This window comes from Pantherophis guttatus, chromosome 8 (genome assembly GCF_059756535.1).
Source record: "Pantherophis guttatus breed Tessera chromosome 8, ASM5975653v1, whole genome shotgun sequence".
Classification (NCBI taxonomy): domain Eukaryota; kingdom Metazoa; phylum Chordata; class Lepidosauria; order Squamata; family Colubridae; genus Pantherophis; species Pantherophis guttatus.
Window position 1 is genome coordinate 158,168 of NC_142070.1, and position 21,710 is coordinate 179,877.

Sequence of the window (21,710 nt, forward strand, 5' to 3'; positions counted from 1 at the left end):
ACCCCTCTGCTGGTGGCCTTGGCTGCTGGCAGGGCGTCTTCAGAGATTTCAACCTTTCCCCCCCCCTGCCTGAACTCTCCCTGCAATTTTCTTGGCAAGATTTTTAGCCAGGGTTTGCCTGGCCTCCCCTTGCCTAAGGCTGAGAGGGAGGGAGGGGCCCAGGTCCCCCAGCTAGCTTGGGGCCTCTGCCCCTAGCACAACCAACCCAGCCCAGTTCCAGGCTTGGGGGTGATGCTCAAGGAAGGGGCTGGGTTAGAGCCAGGGGGGCTTCCCAAACGTGACCTCACAGCAGAACCTCTCGCCTTCCTCTTCCCCAGCCAGGCCAGTCTCCCACAGGCCTCCCTTTGCCTCGCCTCGCACAGATGCTGCTGGGAAAGTGGGTAGCTTTGGTGGCTGTGGTGATGGAGGCCACGGCTGCTTTTCCCTCCTCACGTAAGTGCCTGGTTTGCCAGTTTTTCCCCAGAGGGGGCCAGGAGCCAGATATCTCGGGTCATTGCAGGTGGCTGTGCCCAAAACACACTCCCCAGAGTTGTCCCAAATTTCAGGGGTCTCCCCCCCACCGCCCCAACCTGAATGGAAAAGCCAGCATTAGTTGCCCCAGAAGTGGTGGGAAATTTCTGGCAGAGAAAAAAAGTCATCCATGTATAGGCAAAAAGGGGCAGAAGAGCAGAGCCACCCGGCCTCCAAGTTTCTGCCTTTGTTTCCTTGAAGGAAAATTTGCCATTTCTGCCAGAACATAATGAGTGTTGCAGTTCTGGTAGTGAAGATGAGCAACTAAGAAATCAGAGCCGTAGGTACAGGAGGGTTGGGGGGTTAGATATGCCAGGGAGAGGGGCAGAAATCAGGAAGTGGGCAGATGGCAGAGCCAGCCCTCCCCACTTCTTCCGCACAACTGCCACAAAAAGACAGCAGGCAAGGAAGGCTCCGCTTCCCCCACCCAGGGAAGAAGCACAGAGTCTGGGGAGGGCTTTTCTGGAAGGACAAGAGAGCAGCCAAGCCCCCTCCCCCCCCCACATGGAGTGAAGACAGCACACTGCGAATTGCACAAGAGGTGCCGAGATGTGCCCTGAGGCTTCTGGTGGTAGCGTCCTATCCTCTGCTGCTCTGGAAAACAGTAGGCTTTCCTCACAAAGCCCGTGCACCCCAAAATTTGGAGCTGGGGTGGAGCCCCCCAGAAAAAATATCTGGCCACAATAATTGCCCTGAATGCTCAGCTCTGAAACAGCTTCAGGGTTAAAAGCAGGCCAGCCTGGCAGGGCCTCTTCCGGCCCCACTGAGTCTCCAGTCTGGGGTTTTGCCCTCAGTGCTGATTAAGAACGAAGATGCCAACATAACCCGGAACTGCTTCGGTTCCCCTGGAGAACAAGTGGAGTGGAAACAGAATGGCCAGACGCTGGAGGACTCGGGCGGAGAGCTTGTCATTAACAACCTGGACATCCCTTATGCCGGAAACTATTCCTGCTGGGCCGGACCCCGGCTGCTCCACAGCTTCTATGTGGTCATGTGGTTGAATCATAGCTACTTCTTCAAGGCAGAAGGTGAGCAGGGAAGGGAAGGCAAGAATCCCTTGGGGGGGCTCATGCGGAGAGCCCCAGCTAGATCCCAGCCTTGCTCTCTGCCCCATTTTCCCACCAGCTTTCTAGAATGGCCTTCAAAGGGAGGGGCAGGCCTGGGCTGCTCTTCTGCCCCTCCACCCTGGGCCCCTTCCGCTAACCCATCCTAAATATCCCAGAAAGCCTGAGGAGTGCCTCCATCTTTGCTTGTAGGAAACACAAGGGGGGAGGCTATGTCGCCAGCCCCCCCCCCCAGGGAGGACAGGAGTTGCCGCCCGGAAAGGATGGGATGGGAGGTCTCTTCCAGCTGGGCACATATGGTGGCAGGACGAGCAACAGTTCTTTCAGGACTAAAGCATTCTCTTTCGGCTGGGCCCTGGTGCAGGCACCTTTCTTGCTCCAAATTCAGATTCTCGGGGCACCCCTGTAGGTGGGAGATGCCCCGTGGGCTGCTGGAAGCAGAAGGGCCTGGACTTGCCTTGAATTCTTTCACCCGGTTTTTGCAGGAACAAAGAAAGAACCCGCCATTACCTGCTGGGCTCCATCATACAGCGGCACCTTGAACTGTTCCTGGAAGTCTCAGAACCCGGCGACTTTTCTGGTCCACCTGAAACACAGGTTAGTAGCCCCGGCCCTCCTTTCTCTTTGCATTGGGCATTGAGCATCATAGTGAGGAAAAGGAGGTCTCTGAGAATGTGGAGAGCCTCTATCCACTCCTGCTGCAGCCAGCGAGGGCCCCACTTTTACCTTCTCTTTGCAGAGACACAGAGGCTGAGCTGTGCTCCACAGAAGTGGTTCTCCCCGGGAACAGAATGGTGCAGATCCAGTTAAATAATTGTTCCTTCTGTTCTTACGCTGAAGAAATGCCCGTCATCCTGGTGCTGAAGGGGCTTTCTGAAGATGGTGGTGGCTACAACGAAGTGAACAAGACATTCCTCTTATGGGATGTCGGTATGGATGGCAACAGCCTCCCCCTCTTCTCACACAGGACCCCATCCCGAACCTTGGAAGGCCCAACCCAGCAGTCTGAGCCCTCCAGTCCTTGCATCTGTCCATGTCCTGTCTCCCCCCACCTCCCTTCTGCTCCTGCAGATGAGAGGGTCTTTGCCAGGCTCTCCCACCAGCTCACGAGTGACCTGTGAGCCAGGGGACATTGCAGGGAGCTAGCAAATATAGGCCTCACCTTCCATCAATGTCCACTTGGGCAGAGCATCTTCTGCCATCTCCTACCCCCTGCCTTAGGAAGGAAAATTTGGGGAGGGGTAGAAGAGCTGAGCCACCTGACCTCAATCAAAGTTTCTTTGTTTCTTTGAAGGGAAGAAGAGGGGGGCTCCTTCCAGGCTGGCTTTTTCATCCTTGGTCTTGGGCCTCTGGAGGGAGGGGTGAGGGGAGCCGGGTGGACGAGGTCTAATGGGGCCCCTGCTCTCCTTGCAGTGAAACCAGATGCTCCTGCCTACCTGAATATCACAGGGAGGAAGGTGTCCTGGGCTCCCCCGGCCTCCTGGGACCTACCCACCACCTACTTCCCCTTGCAGTACAGCCTTCGGCTGGAGTCAGCTTCTGGCAGCCAGGAGAACTTCCTCCTCGTAAGTATTTATTTATTTATTTATTTATTTATTTATTTATTGGACTTATATGCCACCCTATCTCCAAAAGGACTCAGGGCGGCTCACAACAATAAAACACATACAGTCCAATCCTTCCTCTTAAAAATACCCAATAAAACTAAAAAACCTTCTGGGCATATCATTCATCACATTGAGAGGCTGCTCTGGATTTCTTCAAGTGCACAAAAAGCCTCTCAGAATCACAAAATGTTCAACTGACTCAAACTCATGCTAGTATATTGCCATTGCATGGGGATGCTCTCTTGAGCTGCTGCAGCTCATTCCACGGACGTGTCATTCACCCGGCTGCCTAAGGAAGCGGAATCTTCCTTATATTGTGCCCAACAATGGACACAGATGCCCCCTCCAGATCAAAGGAAATGAGGGCAACCGACCTTGCTGGGTAGGCCCATAGGTCCCTGTCCCTGCCCCCCTTCTCCCAGTTCAGCAGGGCCCTCTTTCTGTTGCAGGATGAGAAGGAGCTGATCACAGAACAGAACTGGTACAAGGCGCAGATCCGCTGCCAGGACCCTTTGATCAACTCATCTTGGAGCTCTTGGCAGGAATGGAAGAAATGAGGAAATAAGCTACAAACGCTCCCCCTCCCTCTGCAGCTCTGGTTCCCCCACCCCACCCTGTCACTCGCATATGTAAAATAATTCTGTTGTTTTGCAAAGTGATCTCAACTATGTGTCTGAATGGTCATCTATTTGGCAACTTCAAATTTTGATTAATAAATGCTCTGTTTTACATATTGGTAAATGTAATCAGAATGTCAAGTATAAGCTAGGTGGCTTTGATCTAGCAGATGACCCTCACTTTGTTAAGGACCTAGGTGTATTTATCTCTGATGATTTATGCTCCAAAGCTCATTGTAACAGCGTTGCTAAAAAAGCATTAAAGAGTTGTAAACTTAATTTTGCAAAACTTTTTTTATGGAAACATTGTATTGCTAATTAGAGCTTATAAAACATATGCTAGACCAATTTTAGAGTATTGTTCAACAGTTCGGAATCCCCAATATATATCTGACATCAGTACAATCGAGCGGGTTCAGAAGTACTTCACGAGAAAAGTCTTGCACTCTTCTGTACACAATAGAATTCCTTATGGTACTAGGCTTGAAATTCTCCGTTTGGATAACTTAGAACTGCGTCACTTGTGGTCAGACCTAGGTATCGCATACAAAATTATACATAGTAATGATTCACCTGTAAATGACTTTTTTTGTTTTAATCGCAATAATAGGTGCACGAACAACCGCTTTAAACACAGTGTAAATCATTCTGAACTTGACTGTAAAAAATACGATTTCTGTAATAGAGTTGTCAAAGTCTGGAATGCCCAACCTGATTCAGTTCTCAGCTACAAATTTTCAGTTTCAGTCACAAATTGATTTCTGTGGACCTTACTTCCTACTTAAGTGGTCAGTAGAGGGGACGTGCATAAGTGCACTAACATGCCTATCATCCGTGTACTCTCTTATTCTTGTTCTCATTTTTGTTTGTCAAATGCCAATAAACAAACAAACAAACAAACAAATAAAAAAGGAGTGACCCAAGAGCAATCATGAAAAGCCCCTTTATTCCTCCCAGGGCAAAACCAAAAGGCTCACATCTCCACCTAAAGATTTGTCTGTGGACAGGTGGGGGGGAGGGGAGTCTTTGTGAGGAGGGTGAGAAATTTGCCCCAGGCAGGCCTTGCACAGCATCAGAGCTCAGACTGCCTCTGTCTCTGACTTCCCCCCCCCCTTTAATACAGACTTTACTTCCCCCAAAATCCGTTTGGGAATCAGAGCCTGAGGGTTTCCCTCCTCTCCACCTCAAGGGCTGTCAGAGTCTCTGCTCTGTGGGGCCCCTCCCTCTTGGAGAGCAGGCAGCCAACGGTCGAATAAAGTTTGGTTCTTATCCTCGGTGTTGCTGCTCCTTCTAATTACATTAAAGCCTGGCAATGTCACCTAGCTGGGTAATGAAACCTCTGCAAGTCAACCCCACAGTTCACCCTCGAGCCTGAGAGATTCACTTCAGCTGGAATGGCACCAACTGCAGGGTTAGCGTCCCTGGGCTGCCCCCAACCTCCACCCCCACCGCCAACCATCCCCTCCCATTACAGGCCTGCCACTCTCACTCAATCAAGGGCTTCTGCTCTCTGCCAGGGCACCCCTTGCCAAGTGGGGAACCCGGTGCAGCAAAACCTCTCTGCCCAGATGGGGCAGACTCTAGGGGACAAGCAGAGTGGCCAAGGGGGCTTCCCAACCACCGTCCAGGAGCCAGTACCCTGGGCTGTTAAGGCTGGGCAGCAGGCTTCTCGGAAGCCTGCAGGGAACCCCCAGTCCAGAAGCGGCTGTTCCTCTCACACATATTTGAAGGGAACCCAATTTAGCTATTCTGTTTTTTAATTATTTGTACAAGAGTTTATTTACGCAATTGCATTTTCTGCAAAAAGTTACACAAATCAGCAGCTGCTAAGGAATTTGCTTTCTTGTGTGTCATCTTCCTGGCAGAATTGTTCTAAGTGGCTTTAATACTGTGGCTTTATAGTATTTTACCAAATTTCTATACTGCCTACCACACGTGTGCCTGTGAGTGGTTTACAAATAAAACAATACAAACCCATTTTTCAAAACAAGTTAAAAACTAGATTGAAACAAATCTAAAAGAGACAATTGCAACTTTAAAAAGGCAGAGAAAGCACCTTCAGCCCACCAACATCTCCCACCCAGGGTTGCATAGCACTTTTGAACCCCAGGCCAGTTGGCAGAGCCAGATCTCAATGCTCTTCAGAAGGGGGTGGGCAGCCAGTCCATAGCGCAGGAGTGGGAGTTGAGAAAGATCCTTTCCTACCCTCTGCCAGTCCATGCTTTTTAACCAAGCGGGTCTGTTACATGCCCTCCCTGCCTGCCCCGGTGGGACCAGAAGATGAAATTGGGACCAGCCGGTTCCACATGCCATGAAGGGGTAGAAAAGTCGGGACTAACCCTTCGAATCGGACCTGGAAGTAAACTGGCGCCCAAAACTGCTCACCTACGGGGGAGAGGGGGGGTTCGCCTGCAACTCTCGGAGCATCCCAACTGCTGGGGCGGCCATATTCGGCACCACAAGCACCGAGAAAACTTAGGATGCCTTAATTGTCTGCACCAGACTTGGACAGGGAGGGAGGGGCCAAGGCAGACCCGCGAGTCCTTCCCGTTGCCCATCCAGCCTTCGGTCCGACCGGGACCCCCTTCCGCTCCCTGCTGGCCTGCTTCCAGGCCACGTGCCTGCCCCGCCGACGGCTCTTCCGGCTTCTGCCCTTCGGAGCCCTCGCTGGCCGCAGCTGTGCCTGGCTGGGGGCTTTGCTCTCGCCGCCAGGAGCGATGCCCAGCGAGCCAAGCAGGCGAAAAGAGCCAGGAGCGACGGGATGAGCGGAGCCGCCCCCCCTCGGCTTCCGGCAACCCGGATTTCTGTCCTAGCTCTTGCCGGCGCCGACCCCCTTGCCCCACTCGCTCGCCCCCGCCCTCCTTCCGGACCCGGCCGGATAACGGGACATCGCAGCCGGCCGAAAGCTTCGGCCTCAGCCAAGGAAAGCTCAGCGGTGGCTCTGCTCCAGGCGCCGCGTGGGGCGCTGGGCCACGCTCACGGAGGGAAGGTCCCCAACAGTCCTTGACCTCTGAGGCAACCGGCTGCAGAGCCCGCCGTCCAGCCCCATCTGCGGGTGGTCCGGTCCAGTCGCAGCTCTGCGTCGGGGTGCAGAAACCAGCAGCTGGAACCTGCCCTGCTGTTCTGAAAGGAAAGGGGCAGGCCGGAGGGGACAGAGGAGGCGAAGGCCACCCACTTCCCTAGAAGTCGGGCCACCCTTTTCCCATCTGGCCCTGCAGAGGGAGGGGAAGGTCCGTTGGAACACAGCCCTGAGGCCAGTGGGGAAATCCAATTTTTTTTACTACCGGTTCTGTGGGCGTGGCTTGGTGGGCATGGCATGGGAAGGATACTGCAAAATCTCCATTCCTACCCCACTCCAGGAGAAGGATACTGCAAAATCCCCATTGCCTCCCCACTCCTGGGGGAAGGATATTGCAAAATCCGTATTTGCCGGTTCTCTGAACTACTCAAAATTTCTGCTACCAGTTCTCCAGAACCTGTCAGAACCTGCTGGATTTCACCCCTGCCTGGGGGCCCACATTTGCTCCCTCCCTCCCAGCGGTCAGTCTCAATCCTTGGTCAGTGAGAGACTGCCGGCCCCTGCCAGGCCTGGCAGTACCACTTCCAGATGGAGGGGGGCTGGGGAGGTGGTGAGGCAGAGGCCAAAAGAAGTTGAGCCAAAGGGCTCCCATCCCCCCTCCCCTTTCAAGTGCAAAGGGGTGAGTGGAGCAGGCCTTCACCTCACCTTCTTTGTCTCTGAGTCCAGGGAGCCCCCCCCTTCCTACTGAGACATGGGAATTTTCTGGGGGTGCTGATAAGTCCCACTCTTCCCCTCTCCTCCCAGCAGTCTCCTTAAAGAAGTGGCAAAGCAGTTTGCACAGAAGCCCTATCTTAGCAACCAGCCAAACTTCTTGCCACATCAAGGCCTGGGCAAGTGTAAGTATGCCAGCCACTAACAAGGTGGGGGGTATACTCCCTCTTCCCCAAAGCTCCCCTGTAGTGAGGGCTTCCCAGCTGGGGACACGTGGGATCCTGACTCCGCTCTTTGGCTTTGAAACAGAATAAACACCGCCTCCTAGAGTCAGGAACAACTAGCACATATGTGCAAGGGGAACCTTTACCTATATAAAGGAACAGAAATTTCATTGGAAAAAGTGGAAGAATAATTTAGTGAAGATTACGAGAATCAAATATTTCAATGGACATATAATAAGGGGACTGAAGTTATTAATAAAACTAAAAGAGGAAAGACACCTGATTCAGATGGGTTTCCAATGTCTTAGTAAAGCTGTTTTGGGGATGAGCTTTTAGTTTTTACAACAAACAATATTATCCTACAGAATGGAAAGATTCCTAATACTGTAGCTGGAAAGAGGCTAATACAGCATAAAATCTAGAGAGACACAAGACTGACTTTAGTAAAAAAATATTGACCAATGTCTTTATTGGATAATGAATATAAACAATTTATAGTCATTATTCAGTAAAGATAATTTATTCACAATTTTGGCTGAAAGATTGGAGATAATTTTACAGGACTTTAATTATGAAGATCAATTCAGGTTTTTATCTAAAAGACGATTATTAGAAATGTTTTGGATGTTCTAGAGAACTGAAAGTACATAATAAAAAACAAGCTGCACTGATACTCTTAGATGCAGAGAAGGTCTTTTATAATTTGAATTGGATTTTCTTGTTTACAGATCTGGAAGATATGAACCTTGGAGATAATTTTATTAAATTGGTAAGATCGTATTACTCAGAAAGCACAAACAATTGTTAATGGAGAATTAACAAAACTCTGTGAGAGTCAAAAATGAACAAAGCACTGATGTCTGCGTGTTCTAAAATTTTGTTCATTTTAGTTCTTGAGGTATTGAATAGAGCTATAAGACGAGATAATCATGAGACTTAAGATTTAAAATTAAATTTATCAAACAAGGGCCTTTGTGGATGATTTGGTGTTAATTTTGGAAGATACACTAGAAGGAGGTAGAAACATTAATGGGGAAATGTGGTATTGTAAACAGGTTTTAACATTAAAAATCAGAACATGATGTTAACAAAAATATGAAATTAGAAGATCAAATAAAACTTTTAAGAAAAAATATGGATATTACTAGGAGAATTATGAATTGTATGTTATTTCAAAATTATGTTGCAACAAAGAAATTAAGGAGAACATGTTAAAATGGGATAAATTAAAATTGTAACTGTTGGACAGAATCTCTGCTAAAAATGAATGTTTTGCCTAGAATTATATTTTTATTTCAGACAATACCTTTTTTGACTACTGATAAACCATTTAAACAATGACAAAAAGGTATGTGTAAAGTTGTATAGCAAGGGAAAAAATATAATATGTTAAATAAAAATGTTTATCAGAATTACTGTATATCTTTGCAGCTTGTTTTTTTGGTCTGGATAAAACAATGGGTATTGATGAGAAATAAGAGACTTTTAGAATTAGAAATTCATGAGCTGAGGCCTAGAAAATAAATATACTAATGGCTTGATAAAGTTAAAATTAATGTGAGTTTTTTAAAAAAATCATTTTATTAGACATGTCATATTGAGAATATTTTATTAGATATAAACCCAAGTCGATATTTATGAAACTCAGTTCAAGTAGCATATTATATATCTTTATCTGCCATTTCCCTTTTACTGTATAATATGGTTAACATACTGGGACTTATTGGAAAATTATCAAGGGGAGTTTAAAATCAAACCAAGAGAACAATTAATAGCAGAAGGATATATAGCTGTCAATAAGAAAACTAAGATCATGGCATCCAGCCCTCTCAATTCTTGGCAAATAGATGGGAAAGAAATGGAGGTAGTGATAGATTTTATATTCCTGGGCTCCAAGATCACTGCAGATGGGGACTGCAGCCAAGAAATTAAAAGACGCTTGCTTCTGGGGAGGAAAGCTATGGCAAATCTAGACAGCATACTAAAAAGCAGAGACATCACCCTGCCAACAAAAGTGCGTATAGTCAAGTTTTCCCAGTTGCAATGGATGGTTGTGAAAGTTGGACCATAAGGAAGGTTGAGTGCCAAAGAATTGAGGCCTTTGAACTATGGTGCTGGGAGAAGACTTCTGCGAGTCCCTTGGACTGCAAGGCGATCAAACCGGTCAGTCCTAGAGGAGATCAACCCTGACTGTTCTTTAGAAGGCCAAGTCCTGCAGATTAAATTCAAATACTTTGGCCACCTAATGAGAAGGAAGGACTCACTGGAGAAGAGCCTACTGCTGGGAAAGACTGAGGGCAAAAGAAGAAGGGGAGGACAGAGAACGAGGTGGCTGGATGGAGTCACTGAAGCAGTAGGTGTGAGCTTAAAGGGACTCAGAGGAACGTTGTCCATGGGATCGCGATGGGTCGGACATGACTTCGCAACTAACAACAACAACAAATAGCTGTTAATGGTTTTTCCATTATAATTATTTGAAAGATTTAAAATAGATAAAAATATGGAATGGAGCAAAGTAAGAGAATTTGAAATATAATTGTGTATGATTATGAACATGTACAGTAATTGCTAAAATGTACAAACTTTTGTTGAAATTTAAAACAGGAATAACAGAAAAATGTATGAGCTAAGCATGTTGCTTATAATATACAAATGGATCTATGGGAAAATATGTGGTTAAAAAGACTGAAATTTTAATTTTGTTATGCTCTTCAAAGAGAATTTTTATAAGATATCTGGAGATGTGAACTATATGAAGGGACATTTTATTATGCTTGGTGGACATGTAAAAAAGTTTTTTAAATGTGAGCTCAGATACATTCAGAGAATTTTAAAGATCAGTATTCAATTAGAGCCAGAATTTTTCCTTTTAGGATTAATAGAAAATAATGATGGAAGATTTTTTTTCAATATATGGCTGCCATGGAGATATTATTATATGCACAAAGGTGGAAAGCTTTAACTCTACTTACTAGGGAAGACTGTTTGCTTTAAATGGATAAATTCTTTGAATAGAAGAAACGAGTACATTTATTGGTGACTGGGAGGTTTTTATAAACTTTTTGCATAAAAAGAAGAGACATGATGTAATTTTAGAGAGAGGTTAAAATATAATTATAATTACAACTGCTATGAAAAATATTGTAAGCCATTTTTTTGTATCTTTATATTTTTCTTTGTATCTTGCTCTTTGTTTCTTTTTTAGTTTTCATTTTTCATTGCACTTTCAGCTTTTTATGTTCTTCCTTTTTCACTTTTTCTGTTTTGATTTACTTTATTGTAGTTCTTATTACTGTTCTTAAAACTTTTACTAACATATATGTAATAATAGAGAACAATAATTGTCCTTTCCAGCTGGCACAGACATTTACGCCAGACCCTGCAGGCCAGAAACAGGGGGCAGATAATCCTTCTCAACTCCTGGTGAAAAGGGGCAATGGGGCCTTGTACTGAGCCCAAATCCTTCCTGGGAGTGTGCCCCTCCCGTGGTTTTCCACTCTGTGGAGAAAAACCTAACAAACACAATGGAGAATGCACTCTGCTCACAACAGGTTCAAGGCCAGGTCATCCCTCTAGGGCTAGGCCTAATCCTATCAGAGCCAAACTGAGCTAAAAAAAAAACAGCAACCCACAGAAGCCCCAACCTTCCTTCCTCCATCAGCTGATGACCTCAACATTCTTTGAGGGGTTAGGGTCTAATGAGAATTTGGAAAATAAAATGGAAGATGTCCAGAATAAGATGGAAAGAGCAGAGGCCGATGAGATAATGATACAATATAGAGATATGGAATTTGCTTTGAGAATAAGAGGCCTCAAAGAAAATAAGCAAGAGAATTTGAGAGAGATTTTTTCAGAAGCATTTGCACAGATAATGGGAGATCAAAAAGCAAATCTTGAATGGCAAATTGACAAAATTTACCGTGTCAATTCATGGGTTGCCAGACAGAAACATCTACCAAGAGACATTGTAGTCTTTATTTTACAACAAGGAGAATATGTAATGAAATCCTACAAGTGACCTTTAAAAATAAACTTCAAGTGCAGGGGCAGGAGGTTTTAATATTGAAAGAAATCCCCCCCAAAATGTTGAGAGCCAGAAGGGATTATGCCTTTCTGGTGGAAGAACTGAGAAACTGTCAGATACAGTACAGATGGGAGGTTCCAGCTGGACTAGTAGTGAACTATTCAGGAGAGAGATATCGTCTTAACTCAGTGTGGAAGACAAGAGATTTCTATACCAATTTACTAATGGCTGGATGCCCACAGTCCCCAGAAGCTAGAAGGAAGACGGAAGCAGAGGGGGCAAGGAAGGGGGAGAAGGAAGAATTGTTGGCACAGGCCCAAAGGGGAGCTTTGATTACTCAAGAAGATTTAATACAACTTTCGACTACTGTTCAAGCCTTGGAGATAGAAGAACCTAAGGATCAAAGACAGACCCGAGTGGCAGCCAAGGGTCAAGAAGAATTAAGAGTGCAGCAACTTCAGATGATTCAAGAAATTACAAAAACAGAAGCAGTGGGTGGAGCAAGGCCAAAAAGCAAAATGCATGGAGATTTCCAGCAGATGCTCCAAAAGCTTCAGGGGGCCAAGAATGGCAACTAGATTTCTGACTTGGAATGTTAATGGCCTAAATTCACCACAAAAGAGGAGAAAAATATTTCATTATTTGAAACAGTTTAAAAAGGATGTAATCTGTTTACAAGAGACTCATATTAGAAGCAAAGATCAAAAATATTTAATAAATGCAAGGTTAGGTATACATTTTGTTGCATCTGCTCCCGAGAAGAAGAATGGTATAGTTATATACCTAAAAAAAAGACTTAATTGCTAAATTAATTTAAGCAGATGATCAAGGAAGATTTATAGCAATTGAACTTTTAATAAAAGGAGAAAAAATACTTTTAATTGGAGTATATGCACTGAACCAACAATAGGAAAAAATTTATAAGCTTTTACATTCCAAGTTACTACAATGGGATTACAAATCATGTATTTTATTGGGTGATTGGAATGGAGTTTTGGACACTAAAAAAGATAAGAAGGGGCTCTTGCAAAATATCTCAACGCGTGCTAGATTGCCAAAATCGTTTTTTGAAATGATGGATGATATGGAGTTGAGAGATATCTGGCGTGAGAGGAACTCTGAAGAAAAAGACTTTACCTTTTTTTCTGATAGACATAAATCTTTCTCTAGGATTGATTTCATATTAATTACTAATGATCTTTTCTCTAGGGTGAAGAAGACGAAGATCTGCCCAACAGTTCTAACGGATCATAGTCCAGTTTGGATGGAACTAGAGTATGGAATGGGATTTAAGAGGTCTTGGAGGTTAAATTAAAATCTGTTTAGATATGAGAAAAATGTAAAAGAATGTAAAAAATTTATGAAAGAATTTTTCATTATAAATATGCATAAGGGTACATCTATGGAAATGGTTTGGGATGCAAGTAAGCATATATGAGAGGTATTTTGATATATTTGAATAATAAACATAGACGTAAACAGGGGAAAAAAAGGAAGGGCTTAGAAGAGGAAATTTAAAAAAAAAAAAGAACAAGCTTTGATATTAAACCCAGCAGACAAGAAAATAAAAGATGCAATTAACTTATTGCGAGGGCAATTTAATATGCTAATGTCAGATCAGGTCGCAATTAATTTGCAATATGCTAAACATAATACTTTTTGCAGTGCTAATAAACCAGGGAGATGGTTAGCATATTTGTTAAGGAAAAAACAAAAGTCACGGAGTGTAGAGAAAATAGAATATAAAGGTAAAGAGGTTTATCAGCAAAATATGATTAAAAAAACATTTTTAGAATTTTATAAGAGGTTGTACGCTAGTGATAAAATTCGAAGTATAGATGTAGATAGATATTTACAGAAAGAGAATATTCCTATAATTACAAGAGAGCAAAGGGAGGGTTTAAATCAACCAATAACTTCCAAAGAGATTATGTTTGCAATTAAGCAGTTGAAAGTGGGTAAAGTCCCTGGGACGGATGGTTTGACAGCTGCTTATTATAAACACTTGCAGTTAGAAATGGTGGGACCACTCAAAGAGTTATTTACCAACATACAATCTGGAGGAGATGTACCCCCATCCTGGAGGACAGCTTTTATTTCTCTGATTCCAAAGGAGGAACAAGACCACACTCAGCCAAAAAATTATAGGCCTATATCACTTTTAAATACAGATTATAAGATTTTTGCTAAAATACTAGCAAATAGGTTAATGACAGTCATGCAAAAAATGATTCATAATGATCAAACTGGTTTTATAAATGGTAGACAAATGAAGAGTAATGTAAGGCAAGTGGTTAACCTATTAGAGTATTTGGGGAAGAACAACCAAACCTCTGCGGCGCTAATATTTATTTTTATTTATTTATTTATTTTATTTATTTAAAAAGTTTTAACAATCATTACAACAATTTTCCCCCCATTATTTATTGAAAATAATAGAAAAGATGCAGTTTGGAGAATATTTCACAAAATCTATTAAGGCAATATATCAGAAACAAACAGCACAAATAATAATTAATGGTAGTTTAACAGATACTTTTAATATAGAAAAAGGAACAAGACAAGAATGTCCCTTGTCTCCATTATTGTTCATCTTGACTTTGGAATTTTTGTTGAGTAAGATACGTGGGTCGGACAAAATAAATGGAATTAAAATTAGGCAGTATGATTACAGAGTACGAGCATTCGCAGACGACTTGGTTGTTACTTTAACCCAACCATCACAGTCAGTTGTAGGTTTAATGGATATAATTAAGCAATATGGACAAGTATCTGGATTTAAAATAAATGCAGGGAAAACGAAGATAATAACTAAAAACATGACTACAAATCAAAAAGATGAATTAGAAAGATTAACAGGATTTGAAATAGTAAAAAAAGTTAAGTATTTGGGGGTTTATGACATCAAATGCAAAATTATTTACGCATAACTATGATCCGTTGTGGCAAAAAATACAGAGAGAGATGGAAAATTGGAAAAAAAATACAATTATCCTTGTTAGGAAGAATAGCAGCAGTAAAAATGAATGTTTTGCCTAAGTTTTTGTTTCTTTTTCAAATGATACCAATACTTAAAATAGATGAAAATTTGAAGATATGGCAGAAGGGTATTAATAATTTTGTCTGGGCAGGGAAGAGACCGAGAATAAAACAAAAAATAATGCAGGATATACGTGAAAGAGGAGGTCTCAAAATGCCCAATTTAAGACTATATTATGAGGCAGCTGCCCTATCAGCAATGAGTGACTGGATGAACTTAACAGAAGAAAGAATATTGAATATTGAGGGATATGATTTGGTTTACGGGTGGCATGCTTATTTATTATATGATAAGAAAGTGGATAAGCCTTTAAAAATCACATATTAAGGAATGCTTCATTGCGTGTCTGGAAAAAGCGGGTGGAGGAGGGAAGGTGGGGAAGAGGGATGGGGGGAAAATTGTTGTAATACTAGATAAAACTTTTTAATAAAAAAAACATTCTTGGGGGGGGCTTCCCCAGCTTGGCTGCCCTCCCAACCCCCCCCCCCCTTTGCCCAACCACAGACCTCACCCAGGTACCTGGTCAGGCTAGGATTTTCTACCTTGTAGCCCACACCTTCTGTAAAAAACTTGGCTTTTCCCTTGTTTGGGGTCCATGGATGTGGTAGAGGGGGAACCCAGTGATCGATGGTTCCAATACACAGAGTTCTCCTTCAGAGTGAATCCACAACAGCCTCCAGCCTGAAAGAATCCCTGAACGCCTAAAATGCCAAGGAGCTGCCCCTGCAGCCTCCAGAAGGTCAGGCCTGTCTCTGCACAGTATGGTGGGCCTGCCCAGAAGGACACCAGCTCCCTGTGCTACTGCTCTTGTACCAAAGAGCAACCAGAGGAGGGGGCATGAATGAAGGAGGCAGTTCTGCTGCTGCTCCAGGATCTCACCCTCCTGGCCAATCAGCTGACAGCAACAAATGGAGAGCGATGCCACTTTTCCGCCGTAACCTTTGTTGATTGCCTCCCAGCTCTCATCCTGGGCGCCAGGGGGCACACCGGCCCCAAAGAACTCTGCATGGTGCGCCTTTTCCCTCCTGCGGCTGCAAGGCAGAGCTAGCCTCAACCCCCGGGAAATCCTGTCTCGCTCCCCAGAGGAGTCCATGAAGCCAGGGAGCTCCATCGGTGGCGCCTTCTCTTGGGCCCGCGGGTTCAGTCTTCGGTCAGCAAGCCACGCTGGAGGGCCAATGGCCAGGCCCGGAAGAGGCAAAGCTCAGAAGGAGGAAATGCCAGTGGCCCCGGGTCAAGCCGCTGCCCAGCCAGGGGAAGCCAAAGCAGCTGCGGATTCCCCGAGTCAAGCTGGCAGAAGGGGAGGGCGGAGACCCCGAAGGTAGCCCACTCCGCGCGGGCTGGGAGAGGCGCCTCGGCTGGTGCTTTCTCAGAGATCAAGAAGAGCCGGGGAGGGGGGCTCCCGTCCGGGTGAGAAAGAAGCCCTCCTGGACGCCACTCCGGGCTGCCTGACTTCCGGTGCCCAGAGAGCGACCTAGGGAGTGGTCTACAGCACCAGCCGATCCTCCTCTGCGATACGCGCTGCGACGGACCCCGCGGCCCCTTCGGCCAAATCCAGCAGACAAGCAGGCAAGCAAGAGCGAGCAAGGGGGTGGCAGCGGACTGGAGGAGCAGCAGGGATGTTGTTTCAACTGGCTCCATGCGGTGGGACGGAGATCGCCTCTGCCTCCCGCGCAGTCATTTTGCAAGCTAGCGCCGATCCAAAGAGGGTGGGCTCGCTAATCTTCATTTGGCTACCTGGGCAGAGGTTCCATGGGAAGAACGGCTCACTTTGGCGGGGAGGTCGGCTTTCAAAGGGGAGAGGCGGATGTCCCGTTCCCCACTCACGACCCAAGACATTCAAATGGAAGATCGTGAGAAGCGCCTGGCGGAGGAATGGGCTGGCCGTCTCCTCCCCATCTGCTTTGCGTTGGGTTCCCACTTGCTGGACTATCCATGCCGGGGGACGTGCAGCCTTCATCCCTCTCCAAGCCCCACGTTTCCTGCGGGTGCGGTCTGCAAGCACAGAAGGCCGGCTACCGCCCAGCTGCCCGGTAAACCGGCCACTTCCAGGCCTCCTTGCCACCTGGAGTCTGGGCAGAGGGCTCGGAAGACGCCCTGATGAATCCACTCGGTTCCGAGCAAGCTGCTCCCTCGCAGTGATCGGCGCGGATGTGCAGGATGCCTCTGCCAGCCCGTGAAGGAGCCCCCATGCCTATGCGTGGTTCTGCTCACACCAGGGTGGCGGCTCCCGAGACTGAGGTAACCTCGTGGTTCTCTGCCCAGGGCTGCAGGTTCTGCAGGGCGAAGAGCGAGGCGTTGTGCATACAGAGAGGGTCCTGCTGCAGCGGCTGCCCCAGACTCTTCGGGAAGGGGTCTGGCTGGAGGTGCAGCATCAACCGGCTGGCCTGCTGGCGCTCCGCCTCTCGATCCTCCGCCGTCTGTCGCCTGTTGGAGAGACCGGAATGGCGTCAGCGTCTGAAAGCATGGATGAGCAGACGCCGGAGTTGGCTGCTTGGAACCGGTAAGGGGAAGGGAACGCTGAGCATGAGCAGAAGGGGGCTCCCGCTCCGCCCGCCACCGGTCCCTCGTCCCAAACCCTCTGCGGGTGCTAGAGCGTCAGAGCCGCCCTTTCCGAACTCAGCCCCTCTTTCTTCGCCGGAAGAGAATCGCCCTAAGCAGCCTCCGATCGCAGGGCTCCGCAGCCCGTCCCCCGGTTCCTTCCGCGCACCCCCTTCCCCGCCCCGGTACCTCCACTTTGTGCGACGGTTCTGGAACCACGTCTTGACCTGGCCGTCGGTCATCTTGAGCGCTTTGGCCAGGGCGGCTCGCTCGGCGGACGCTAAATATTTCTGCCGGTGGAACCGCTTCTCTAATTCGCAGATCTGCGCTCGGGAGAAGGACGTGCGCGGCTTCTTGCGCTTGGGCGGAGTGCGATTCTGATACGGGTGGCCGACTCGCCTGGCCACGGAGAAGGGCGGCAACGCGGCTAGGGGCAAACCAACAGAGCGGAGTTCCTGAGATTCGGAAGCACCGAAGCAGATCGTGGTGGCTACAGAGATCTTAGCTTCCAGGATCCACCCCAGGACGCACCCCACGAGATTCCCTCAGCTCCCGAGAACGAGAGACGGGCGGGTCGTCTCCCTTCCGAAGGGGGAGGTCAGAGCGATCGGGGCGGCGGCAGCTGCCTTCCTTCCCGGAGGCTGCCCTTGCGCTTGATCAGAGGTTCCGCTGCTGCACGACCTAGAAACTGCCGTTTGGCTCCCTAGATTGGTGGCGCTTGGGACTCTTCGGGGGGGGGTGTCAAAGAACCCTACTTTTCTGTCGCAGCCAGGGGCCTGGAGAGCCGGCATGAGCCAAGCGCTGCCCCAGCGCACCTCGTCCCAATGCAAGTCTGCTAAGCAAAGACTAGTTGGAGCGAGATAGAAACGCGCGCTTCCCCCGCACCAAGAAAACGGTTCCTTTTCCTCACAAGTCTCTCGAAAGCAGCTTCCTCGGGACCGCTCCCTGATGACCACCAGGTCGCCTCTTCCCGCCCCCTCCCAAAACTGGTTTCTTTCTCGGGCAGCCTCGGGGAAATGTCCCCGATTCTCTGTCTGAAAAGGCTTCGCCTAGTGGCCATCTCCCCTCCGCGGCCAGCGAAGGCGAGCCTTTACGCTCAGGAAATCCTTCGGGCCGGTGTTCCAAGGGCCGGGGCTTCATTCCTGCATCTTCCTCCCCAGTGCTGGGAATCAGCCTGCTGGGACCCCTACCTCGCTCCCCACATTTGCCGAGCGTTTGTGTATAGTTGAGCCTCCGAGTCCCGCGGCTTTGGCCGAAGATGGGGGGGGGCATCACCTCCTCAGAGGGCTCGAGCCACGAACGCCGCTCACCTGCCATCCGGTCCTTGGTCAGTCGCCTGCTGTGCTCCATCCAAGGGAAGGGAAGGCTGGCTCCCGCCGGCCGAGGATGAACGGCCACGGAGGGAATCGGGCGGTGCGCGGGCACTCGGATCACCCCGCTGTTGCCGGGCGAGGCCTCCGGGAGAACGTACGCCCCGAGAGAGCACGCGGGGCCATATTCCGCCTCGTAGCCGCTGCTTTGAAGGGCAAGATCGGCTTCCCCGTGGCCCTCGAGGGCTGCTGTTTCGCCGACGCAGTTCTGCGGCGGAGGGCAGCCCAGAATCTGATCGATTCCGAAGCGAATGGGCTCGGGGGGCTGTGGCGGTGTGGATCCCGTCTCCCGCTCCAGCCCCAGGGCTTCCATTCCGCGCCCTCAGCAGCTGGCGCGGTTCTCCCCAGCAGCCCTCCGGCAACCCAGTTCCGTACTCAGGCGCGCCGCTCCCCGGGCGCCACCCCAGGAGCAAGGCCACCCCACATTTGTGGAAGGCAACATCGCGCTGTGGTCCGGGCCTGCAAGGGGACCGTCGGAACGCCACCCGGACCAACCCAGAGGCCCGGGCTGCTCCCGGAGATCGCAGGGGGGGCCCTGAGCTGCAGGCGGTTTTCTCTGAGAGGCCATCTCCGCCTGCCAAAATTCTCTGGCTTCAGCCCTGTGATTGGTGGCCGCTAGCAGTGATTGACAGGCCATTGCCAGGGGGTGGGGGCGGGTCGCGTGTCACAGCCAGGGGAAACCGCCGTACCTCGGTTTTCTCCACCCTTGTGCGCCCCCTCTCCCAATTACGGAAGCCGAGGAGGAGACTCTCATTTTCTCAGCCTCCCCAAGGCCACAGTTCCCCCTGCAGATCCAAAAGCTCCACCCAGACAGCAAGACGCTACCATTTATCCAGACAGCCCCTTTGGGCTCGGACTTGGGGCTGGGAAAACCTAGTCTCGGCAACAGGCGCTACATTCCAGCCTCGCCGTCCCTTTCTGCCTGCAGCCGCTCTCTGTTTCCAGCGCCCGGATTAGCAGCTCTCTTGTCACAGAGGTCTACGGTCGCTTTTCTTTTCAACGCCAACCAGCCGCCTTCCATTGCAGCCCGGACCGGCCGCCCCCCACTGGGCCATGAAAAAGTTCCCCGGCTCAGAGGGCGCTCCCGAGTCAGGGCCGGGAGCGGATCGAAGACACCGACTCTCCCCACCCACTCCTCTGCGCCCAATCCCCAAAGCCCCAGTCACAAGTCCTGGCGGCGGCTGCCTTTGCTCCCTCACGCCCCATCTGAAAGCCCAGGGCAGAGCCAGAAGTCACTGGTTCTAAGGGCCTGGTGAAGGCCGGGCGTTAGAGGAAGCGCCTTCCTTTTCTCCCCAACCCGGGACAAGCCAGATTCGTCCCCTCTGTTGTCGATTAAGTAGCGACGGCGCAAGAGGAACATCAGCCCCCACCCCCGCCCTTAATGAGCCCGGTTCCCCCTCCAGGCTGAAGGCGCCCTTCCCCTCCATTGAGCGGAAATGCCCAGGAGGAGCCCTCGCTGCCCTCTCGACCGCTTCGCGAGCGGAGAGAGAAAATTCCGTGCTAGAACCCGCGAAACCTCGGAGGAGGTGAGCGTGGAACAGGCTCCAGATGCCTCGGCAACCTGTCTCTCCAGCAGCTTCTTGCATTCACCGGAGGCCCCCTTCGTTTTCAGCAGCCTGAAATGTCTTTTCCTTGCAAAAATAAATAAATAAAACAATAACAAAACAAAACAAAAGGACCAGCGAGTGGCTGCCGGGCGGGTCCGAATCTGCTGTGAACTTCCTGACTTTTTCAACATCCCAAAACCGTTTTTTCCTTAGAATAAAAATTAGGACCAGAACAGCAGCAACGAAACGGCGCAAGGTGTGACACGAACTCTTCTCGATCGGATGAGCTGCCTGTCTTAGAAACCCGGATCTTTAAGTCGCTACAGAAAGGCGCACTTGAATCGCCCGCAGCGGCCCAAGGAAAGCGGGATCAGAACAGAAGAAGATTCTTGGATGAGAAGCGAAATGCTTTCGAGGAAAAAACAAAGTCCAGTTGTCTTTTGCAAAAGCCCCTTTGGGACAACCATGGCCTGGATGGCTGAGAACCTCCCTAGACAAGCCGGCACAGCCAGAGAAGCCTCCGGAGGCATCACGGGAGCGGTCAGTGGTTCTGAGTTTCTCATTTATGTAAATATTGAAGCAGTTTACAATAGTGTGTAACATACTTACTTAGTATTACTTAGTATTACTTTCAGTAATAATGAAAATGATAATAAAAAGAAATTCGTTGTTCTACTAATCTTAATTGGAGCCCTCAGAGTCATAATTTAAAGGATTTCCTCGCTATTTTGAAATAGTGAAATTATCAAAATAATTTTACAAAAATAATATTTTACAAAGAGTAAAACACCCTACTTGAAATTGCCTATAATTCTTAGAGACTATCTTAGGTCCTTGGTTGGGACTTGAATAAAGTTTCCACCAGGCTTAGACTGTGAATCTAACTGTAGATTACCCGCAAATAATTATAATATAATTGCAGCAGCTGCTGCCCCCCCTCCCCCCCTTTCTAGAGCGATCCCAAGGCAGTCAATTTGGGGTGTGGATGGCCACCCAGGAAAACTTTCCCGCTGGGAATTCATGGAGCTCGCAAAGATTCACATATGAAGGGGCAAGAACGGAGAGAAAGAGGGAGGCTGCTTTCAGTAGCGGCAACGCCAGGGCCCTGCAATATCTCGGGCCCACGCGTGCTCGGAGGGGATGCACAGGAGATAATTAGACGCCCCCCCCCCACACCTGCCACGACTGTAGCAGGGAAAGACACCCCAGCAAGGTCCCCCCCCCGAAAGAATCCAGAAGGGAGGGGGGCGTTTTGGGCCGATGCAGCCTGGCCCAGCTGCTGCCCCTGCCTCAGTGGTTTTCGGTAAGGGAGAGGTTGTTTTCTCTCCCTATCAACCCTTCCCGTTTGGCGACCTTGTCTGTTCTTAATAAGACAAGTAAAGTATGCAGGGAGTTGAGGTCTGTAACCAACAGCCTTCGCGGATGTGGGGAAGACACTT

General features: G+C 48.4%; 2 protein-coding genes across 2 annotated transcripts; one reads left to right on the top strand and one right to left on the bottom strand.

Moving 5' to 3' along the window:
* Positions 1-242: 242 nt before the first annotated feature.
* On the top strand, positions 243-4,077 carry LOC117670699 (interleukin-12 subunit beta-like). Its single transcript, XM_034426052.3, has 6 exons — positions 243-432; positions 1,305-1,538; positions 2,060-2,171; positions 2,314-2,504; positions 2,988-3,139; positions 3,631-4,077. The coding sequence occupies exons 1-6, from the start codon at positions 363-365 to the stop codon at positions 3,736-3,738; spliced, it is 867 nt and encodes a 288-aa protein (XP_034281943.1). The 5' UTR covers positions 243-362; the 3' UTR covers positions 3,739-4,077.
* A 10,220-nt stretch (positions 4,078-14,297) lies between these two features.
* Positions 14,298-20,031, bottom strand: TLX2 (T cell leukemia homeobox 2). The gene is made up of 3 exons (XM_034426053.3): positions 18,665-20,031; positions 17,544-17,781; positions 14,298-17,240 (listed from the first exon to the last, which is right to left on the bottom strand). Exons 1-3 carry the CDS (start codon positions 19,035-19,037, stop codon positions 17,024-17,026), a joined length of 828 nt encoding a protein of 275 aa, XP_034281944.1. The 5' UTR covers positions 19,038-20,031; the 3' UTR covers positions 14,298-17,023.
* Positions 20,032-21,710: the final 1,679 nt, after the last annotated feature.

Bases quoted from the DNA above. Each gene is read 5' to 3' on its own strand.
- LOC117670699 (XM_034426052.3), top strand. From the start codon at position 363: ATGCTGCTGGGAAAGTGGGTAGCTTTGGTGGCTGTGGTGATGGAGGCC. The intron at 2,172-2,313 runs GTTAGTAGCCCC...TTCTCTTTGCAG, and splicing joins CTGGTCCACCTGAAACACAG to AGACACAGAGGCTGAGCTGT. The intron at 3,140-3,630 runs GTAAGTATTTAT...TTTCTGTTGCAG, and splicing joins GCCAGGAGAACTTCCTCCTC to GATGAGAAGGAGCTGATCAC.
- TLX2 (XM_034426053.3), bottom strand. From the start codon at position 19,037: ATGGAAGCCCTGGGGCTGGAGCGGGAGACGGGATCCACACCGCCACAG. The intron at 17,782-18,664 runs GTGAGCGGCGTT...GTTTGCCCCTAG, and splicing joins GACCAAGGACCGGATGGCAG to CCGCGTTGCCGCCCTTCTCC. The intron at 17,241-17,543 runs GTACCGGGGCGG...TCTCTCCAACAG, and splicing joins AACCGTCGCACAAAGTGGAG to GCGACAGACGGCGGAGGATC.